This window comes from Leptidea sinapis, chromosome 33 (assembly GCF_905404315.1).
Source record: "Leptidea sinapis chromosome 33, ilLepSina1.1, whole genome shotgun sequence".
Lineage (NCBI taxonomy): Eukaryota > Metazoa > Arthropoda > Insecta > Lepidoptera > Pieridae > Leptidea > Leptidea sinapis.
The window spans coordinates 4486505-4495816 of NC_066297.1; the positions used below are offsets into that span (position 1 = coordinate 4486505).

General features: G+C 34.2%; 1 protein-coding gene across 1 annotated transcript; it reads left to right on the forward strand.

The window, feature by feature from the left end:
• LOC126974618 (uncharacterized) lies at window positions 1-1256 on the forward strand. The gene has a single exon (XM_050822125.1). The coding sequence runs from the start codon at window positions 1-3 to the stop codon at window positions 1219-1221; it is 1221 nt and encodes a 406-aa protein (XP_050678082.1). The 3' UTR covers window positions 1222-1256.
• The last annotated feature ends 8056 nt before the right edge of the window (window positions 1257-9312 follow it).

A 9312-nucleotide genomic window follows, 5' to 3' on the forward strand; every position in this document is an offset into this window, starting at 1 on the left:
ATGGATTATTTAAGAGGTATAGAGATATATAGAGGCAGATTTGCAAAAGACATTGTTATTATAGATACTAAAAAAGATAATGTGACTTTAGATAATGCTACACCTCATTCCATTAGAGGTGTTCAAATAGATTATATAAATAGTAACACTAGCTGCGGTTTAAATGATATTTACTTTAAAAAGTTTTATAGAAAACTTTTTGTCGCAGAGAGTAGACCTTTGATATTACTAGGTTTAGTTATAACAGTGCAGTGTTGCCTTATCATTGGATTATTTATCTGTGTTACTAAGTCATGTAATTGTAAAAAAGAAAAAAAAGTTGTAAGAAAATTCTTTAATTACCGTCAGGATGTGTCCGTCACAACACCACTAATAAACACTAGCAATAACGATACTGAAATAGATGATCCATTCTTTAGTGATTCTACAAAGGTTGATCAAAAGATCAAGTGCTATAAGGCATGTCAGAAAGAAACAGGAAATAATGTTCGACAAAGTTTATCTGATGATATACTATCAAAATGTTTGAATAGACGAGATTGGGGTAAACATATTAGAAAGCCAGATGAATCCTCTGAAGTGAATGGGGAAGAAAACACTTTTGATACTAAAGCGGCCACACAAGGCAAACATGAGTCTAAGGTAATTTTCGAAGATGAAACCAAACATAAAGTGGTAGCTAACACATGCAGCCACGCACCACTCAGAGTAAAAGATAAAACAAGTGATAAGGATATTTCCACAAATTTGTCTTCGGAACAAGAGATAAAATGCCACAATTACAACATTAATAGCGTTTCTGATACAACCGGCTTCCAGTCAAAAGTGACGAAAACATATCATTCACAAGATAAAAATACTACGAATTTTATTGACACTGAAAAGTCAGCTCAAGCATATTTTTCTAACGATTCTATAGATGATTTCCTATCTGAACGAGGAATGCTTAATTTAAATGGTGGAAATATCACAAATTTCTTTTCAGAGTCAAGCATTAAGCCTACTTCGTCGCATACAAGTAAAACATCTAAGAGTATGTTAAGGCAAATGCTGTCATTGTTTCATAAGAAGTCTAAGAAATCTTTGTCTGATCCAGGTGGGAAATCGCAAGAGCACTTTAACGTCCAGTTGATCCACATGTCTAAGGCAACAGTATATTCATCTAGTGATGAGTCTAATTATGGCTTGAGGAAACAGGTAGATTCGAGGACATCGCTGTAATTTATTTTAGGAAAAATATATTTAATCATGACGTATTCTTAGTTTCATTGTACTACTGCATGTATAGGTTTGTTTCCTAGGTGCCTAATCTTGCTGCTAACTTCAAACGAGTTGCAATTCCCAGCGCTAAGTAAAATAACATTATGCGAGACATTTTCTTTAAATTGGGTTAAAGTTAAATATGTTCTAATCTTGAATATCCCTAATTCGTATCGGTTCGGCAAAACTGCAGCCGGTTATTAACTCCAAAAAGTGGCTGTGCGATGTCTATCTTAATGAAATTTTTTCAACGAACTCGATGTTAAGTTCCCGATGGAGATCGCTGTCTCGTATGTATTATCGACAAACTTGAATCAAACCCACCTTAATGTAAGTTTCCTACAGTCATAGTAAGTAAGTCGAAATTAGCTTGTACATACATTTCCTATCCAACTCTTATCATTTTATTAGACACTGACAATCCACCAATTGTGAGTCATGAATCAATTTTTATCGATGGTACCAAGGTGCGTTCACAATTTTAATACTACTTATTTCTGGATATTTCTAATGTTTGTTTGGTGTAGCCTCACAGCTGGGTCATAAGTCCGTACAGACTTAATATGAACTTGTTCGTACAGTGAAACGTTATTTTGTACTGCCATCTTAGAGTGTTTTCCTAGAAGCCAGTACATATATTTTGGAATGGGTGGCAGTTTTTGAGTTTAACGACCTTTATTGAATAAAAAAATATCAATTTGAATTTAAAAGTAGTTCTAATTGTTCTCTTTTTTTCTTATCGTGAGCCTTCCAGATTTCTTGTCCATAGTACCTAATCCTAATTTTTAAATGTGTCCGTAGATTAAGATAGTTGTATGCACGTTGGCTTTCTAATAAATAAATAATCTAAATCTAAGTTTGGTACAACAATTTTACAGTTTGATAATAGATTACACGATATGTTATCTTGACGTAGTCTGGCCTTTCGAAATTGGCAGTGCCCCAGAGCACTAGATTTTTCAGATACACCAAAACTGAGAGTGCCGTACGGCACACTATTCTCTCACCAATTTCTGACCCTTATTTTGTTTATGAGATGGTTTATTTTGCATGCATCTTATATCTTGTTTCAATAGCTTTTAGACACATTCTCTCAAATAATCCTAATTATAAGCAATCTACTAATACACGTAAAATAATACGCATTGAAAAAAAGCTGCGCGAGCGCTAAAATCACGCCAATCTGAAGCATACAGCGCGCTCAGAGTTTCCCGGAATGGAACGGCTAGAGAGCTCATAAATAACTTTAAACGATTGTGTGACTAAAACTAACGAGAGCTTGGTGCGAAGATCTTCGACTCAAAAGCAGATATTTACCAGTCTTCAACATATTGTTATTTAATAGAAATGAAACACACAAAGCTAAACGACATATTTATTCAATTCCTAAGTCTTGTATCTGATCATCCAATATATTATTGTGTAGTGGTTCATTGTTGTCTGGACACACGCAGGGTGGACATAATGTTGAGGTCTTATCGTCTGGCATCGTCACGTACCGAGGAGTCGTTACCTGAGGATGGAGAATTAAGGGAACGAGTTTATTTAAATAATAAATAAATCTTATGTCTTTAGCCGGAAAGCAAAAGACCGCGGTTCGAATCCAGAATGTCCTATTAGTTTTTTTTGTTCAAGTATTGTACCTTCTTAAAAATCCGAGCAAGGCTACAAGGACATCCCGGTACTATGCCTTTATTCAGACAAAATATTTAATCTTTTTTTTACATGCACAAATATTATTATTCTTTCTTTTATTTCACGAGTTTAATAACTTTATCTATAAAGACAATCGAATTTTTTTTAAAATACATTATAATCGGTTTTGTAACCGACTTCAAATAAAAAAATGTTTAACAAAAAAACAACCGCCCTTAAAAACACTATTCTAAAACAATATATATTATAATGTGCACTAAAAAGTATAAAAATAATTGCATATTTTTATATTTAATTATTATTAATAATCATAATAATATTATTAATTAATCTTATTCTAGTTACGATTATTGTTATTTTTGGAGTCGGTGTCATCCAACATAGTTTTGTTACTACATACATAGTTTTAGATTTTTAGTGAATTTGAAGTACACTAACTAACAATTTGTGTAAATATACTATATTTTTCAATGCAGCAATGAACTAAAGTACTTTGCAATTTGATTACAGACCGTGTTCCGTTACTTTGTCGTGGATCAGAACCTAACCAAACTCTCACCAAACTATCTTTAAAGTATATGCTTAACAATAAAAAAAAATTAAGACTTTTATGGTTTTCTCATGGATTCCACTGTTAGATCTGGACCAAATTACAATGGGACCACTCGGGAAGCACCAGCTTTCAAATAAAAAAAGTATTATCAAAATCGGTTCACCCAGTCTTAAGTTTTGAGGTAACAAAAATAAATAAAGATGAATTGAGAACCTCCTCCTTATTTGAAGTCGGTTAAAAAGGAGGAGGTTCTCAATTCATCGGTATTTTTGTTTATGTTTGTAACCTCAGAACTTTCGACTAGGTTGACCGATTTTGATTTTTCTTTTATTATTTAAAACCTGGTGCTTCCCGTGTGGTTCTATTTCAATTACATCCAGTTCTGACAACGGCATCAATAGCATATCTGTAGCAAATACTTGTATCTACATACAATAATTGTAACTACATTATATTGTCGTCTTAGCCAAAGTGTGACGTTCCGATAATAATTCTTGAAGTTATTTTTGTTTATTTATTTAACACCAACAAGACAAACAATAACAAAAGTTTAATAATATTATTACAATGAATAATAAATTCTAAGTGTTGACTTAATTAAAGGTGTTACACACATTTCAAAAACGTAACCACAAACATATTTAATTAAAATGAATGCAAACATTATCGGAATATTTACAAATTGAATTAAACGTAAATGAATAAGAAATCAATAATATTATGCAATAATTAAAACATGCATCATTTCACAATTATATAAAACAGACTTAAACTTATCAGTATTCATAAATTATTTGAATAAAATATACTTTTTGCCTATAATTTACAAAAAAAAATATTATTGACAAATTCATAAAAGGCAGTATTTTATTTATTATATAGGTACTGAATAACGTCTGTCGGGTCAGCTAGTAATATATAAGCATTGAATGAACACGAATGTCAAAGAGCTTGGCCAGCTATATTGTGGTTTAGATTTGTTTTATACAGGGTGACCGAGAAATTGACGTCCAAAGCTAAAATTTGATTTTGGCTCATTTTAATGGCCAATGTTCTGGGAAGTTTTTAAAAATAGTTAGAAGCCATAGGCTCCCCATTTTTTTTTTTTTGATACCTTGAACATTTTCATGAATTTAGCTGGAGCAGTTATCTTGAACTTACGACTCAATTCAAAACTAGTTTCGCATTGTCTAAACTATTCATAGTTTCTTATGTGGTTATTGCAACTGTAGTTAATAATTATCAACAATAAAATTAAATAAAAATGTTCAAAAAAATTAGAAAAAAGTCCTAAACCACAATTAGGTGAAAAAAGCGGATAAAAGGGGAAAAAATTATAGCAAAATCGTAGAACATACATAGGGGTGATTCAGATACTCATCACCATGAGGCTTTCAAATTTTAGCTTTGGACGTTAACTTCTCGGCCACCTGTATATGCGGGGGCGAACTGGCAAGAGGCTCAAGATAGGGAGTGGTGAGACAACCTCCGCAACACCAGGGGTTGATATATGCGTTGCTGTGTATTGTATATCAATATTGCATAGAGATGTTCATTCTTTAGTTAGATTGTCCCTTAACCAGTGGGAGGCTCCTTTTTTTTATGGAATAGGAGGACAAACGAGCGTACGGGTCACCTGGTGTTAAGTGATCACCGCCGCCCACATTCTCTTGCAACACCAGAGGAATCACAAGAGCGTTGCCGGCCCTTAAGGAAGGTGTACGCGCTTTTTTTGAAGGTACCCATGTCGTATCGTCCCGGAAACACCGCACAAGGAAGCTCATTCCACAGCTTTGTAGTATGTGGAAGAAAGCTCCTTGAAAACCACACTGTGGAGGACCGCCACACATCCAGATGGTGGGGATAATATCTAGATTACGGGTACCACAACGGCGCATATTTCTGACGTGAAGCAGTAATGTGTAAGCATTGCTGTTTCGGTCTGAAGGGCGCCGTAGCTAGTAAAATTACTGGGCAAATGTGACTTAACATCTTGTCTCAAGGTGACGAGCGCAGTTGTAGTGCTGCTCAGAATTTTTGGGGGTTTCAAGAATCCTGAGCGGCACTGCATTGTAATGGGCAGGGCGTATCAATTACCATCAGCTGAATGTCCTGCTCGTCTAGTCCCTTATTTTCATAAAAAAAACTAAGTTCCGTAATAGTTGAGTATTGGTTATGGATCTTATATTTAATGTAGATTATTATATTTACCTTAACCTTCGCGAAGTGGATATTGCCTATTAGTTTAAACTTCGGCAAGGGTCCTCTTGTTATACAAAGACACTGTAAACATCTCAAAAATTATCATCAACAAACTTAATTTAATATTAATCATAATCAGTTACATTAGGTATATATAACTAATAAATTTGCGAAGCTATGAGCTGAACAAATAATTTAATTTGAAAATGTAAATAACAGACTTCATTAAAAACAAAACTCTTAAAGGAAAGAAGGTACTCTGGATAATCTCGGCTTATAAAGAGAAGATCAGCTTGGCTGGATAAGAAGATACGATTAGATCTAGTCTAATCAAATAATTTTACTTTTGACATTTATATAGGCCACGATAAAACTTAGCACCTATATATAAATAATTCATTATCGTCATCATCAGCCGGTAGACGTCCTGCGCTACCCTCATCCAACCTATTCCGGTGATCTTGTCGCCATTCGAGGACCTTACTGCCCAAACCGCCATATGTCCTTCAAGCTATGTGCCATGCCCACTGCCTCTTCAATTTCGCAATAATTTGGGCTATGTCGTTGACTTTGGTTCTCCTACGGATCTCCTCATTTCCGATTCGATCTTGCAGGGAAACTCTGAGCATAGCCCTCTCCATTTCCCGCTAAGCGACCATGAGCTTTCATCAGGCCCATAGTTAGTCACGTCTGCGTACCGTATGTCATCACTGGCAACACACACTGGTTAATTGCTGTAAGGCTTCATGCATTTCGAGGCCAGGTTTATTACTTTAGTGTGCATGGCAGCTACATCTTACACACTTACACTTTGTTTTAGTGTGTACATACGATAACTTGACTGTTATAATATAAAAGGTTCTTATAATATATGCTGAGATGGTTTGGACATGTCGAGAGAATGAATGAAGAACGATTGACGAAGAAAGTGTATAAGGCCAGTGTGAATGAAAGTGTTGGAAGGGGTAGACCTAGGTGGACGTTTCAAGATCAAATCAGGGACGTCTTGAAAAAAGGCCAGGTCAAGAGTACCCTAAACCGGAGAGCATGTATGAAAGGAATAATGAAAGTGGACGAAGCGAAAGAAGTATGTAAGGATCGTAGCAAGTGGAAAGAAGTGGTCTCTGCCTACCCCTACGGGAAAGAGGCGTGATTTTATGTATGTATGTATGTTATAATATATTTGTAACGTGAATAATCGTGATCTAACAAAAACAATATCAAATAATTATTTTACTTACACCGGGCTATAAAGGTATAAAATAAATCATTTTGATTATTGCTTCAATAATATTATTAACAACTTCAATAATTCAATAATGTATTCATCAATCAGTTGAGGCAAATTAAATTATTTTCGCCTCATCATCATCATTATATTTTGAGTTTTGAAATCTCCATCCATCCATGATACAGGGCTTCTAATGAATGAAAATGAGTTTCTTGCTACTTCGTCTCATTAAAGCTCAACATTTCCGAAGAGGAAAAAGAAAAGAAAACATTTGCCATTTTCATACCCCCTTATTCATAATACTCTGCTAACTTAAAGCATTGCTAATTCTCACTCTATCTTCTTCTATTGACCTAAGTCAGAATGAGAAAAAACACTCCTTAGGAGCTGTTTAAAGTTAGCGGACCATTATGAATAAGGGGGTTACAATTTAACATCCTGAGGGCCTACCATCAAGTTTTAAGAAGCGATGCGATTCCGATGCAGTTCAGTTTAGGTACCTAAACTGAATTACTAAAATTCGCACCATGAAGTGCCTTTTACTGAATGGCAATGGTATTACTTTACACGAATGGCGTTTGGATCGCTTAAGAAGAATTAACGAAATAATTTTTTCTGTGGTCCGCGGTGAAGAAAGAGGTGACGCTCTACAGTCGTTGCATAACTTTGTCTCTCTTACTCGAACCATATGCACAACGCGTTTCGAAACCTAAAATGATATGATTTTAGCGGTTTTTTGCATAGAAAATACTAAAAATACGTTTTGAAATTGCGCTTTATAGCGTCAATTTATAAACCACTAAGCCATTTTTTGTACTTATTAAATAATAGTTATATAAATAAATATAGTTCTTTGAATTACAAATTAGATGTTTGCTTAGGTGTTTTCGTAAAAATAATGAGTTATGAACGCACCTCCATTGATATATTTTGATTTGACAGGAGCACAGAGTACATTTTTTTAAATTCGTTCTTGCAAATAGGCTATAGCCCGGGCCCTTACTGCATCGTCTTTAGTATTTTCATTTTTGGTATTTATTTTCAGTAATTTGTTTTACAAAAAAGTCTAATAAAGTATTCTCATCTCATCTCTCATCAATAAAATTTTCCTTTTCTGTATGTTTTCACTATTGTTTAAAAGTTATTAACAACACGATTCACTTTCCTCTAAGGAAGTAGCAACTTTTTTCGAATCGCACACAAGATATCCAGTTTAGGTAGAAATATCACCTCATGGTAAGAATGAATGACCGAACTAAATCATTGAATCATTGAATCATATAATTGACAGCATTACAATTTAATCAATTGATTTGATGTCAACATACATTAGATAGCTCTAATCACGTATTGGTACGAAATAGCAAAGCGGTACATTTTAGGTTGTCAATTGAATCGCAATAAGAGTTCATGGTAGGCCCGCAGGGGGCTTACTCCTAAAATCGATATTCGATATATGGCATTAGTCGTGTCGAATCCTACTCTTAGTTACATCGTATTCAATGTCGAAACGATGATTGAACGAACGAAACATTATTTGATATTATCGGTCCTAACCCTACTCTTAGTTGAAAATGTCAGTGACGAATATTTGAATTTGACAAATAATCAAACGTCACTTTTCAGGTGCCTACACCATTGCTTCTATCGTCGATGGTCAGCTCATATCAAAACACCCTCGTTAAGTTTATAGTTTTATTGTATATTTTAAATAAAACTGATGTAGGTACTTACTTTCTGCAAAAGAAAATAATTAAGATTACTTTCCGATTATAAATCACTGCGATTACGAAAAATCATAAAAGTTATTTATGTTGTAATTATGTGACAATAATAATGCATATTTAGTCAAAATTTTAGCTGAACGTATTGCAGAATGACAGACAAAGGTCAAGTATAAAACCCTTGAAAATGAAAACTTAATTGAACTTAATGACTTATGATTAAGTTTACAAATGTTTTCTACAGATTTATTTTAAGATTTTAAGATTAGACTACCAATAATAACTAATCTGTGGCTGATGAAGTAGTTATAAATTAGGTATATTTTCGTAATATTGAAGTTTAGATAAATCGCAATAACTCGTTTTTTTTGTGACAGTAAGGGATGAGACGACCCTGCCCATTACAATCCCGCTCAGGTTTCTTGAAAAACCTAAAAATTATATAAGACAAGATGTTAAGTCTCTTTTGCCCAATTATTTCACTAGCTACGGCGCCCTTCAGATCGAAACACAACAATGTTTACACCTTACTGCTTCACGGCAGAAAGAGGCGCCGTTGTGCTACCCATAATCTAGCCGGCACCCTGTACAAACAAGCCTCCTAGTAAAAGTTAAAGTACTTACAGTTCTTGGCTGAAACAATTTTTTATATAAGTATTGTAATAATTTCTTCAGAAGTTAATATA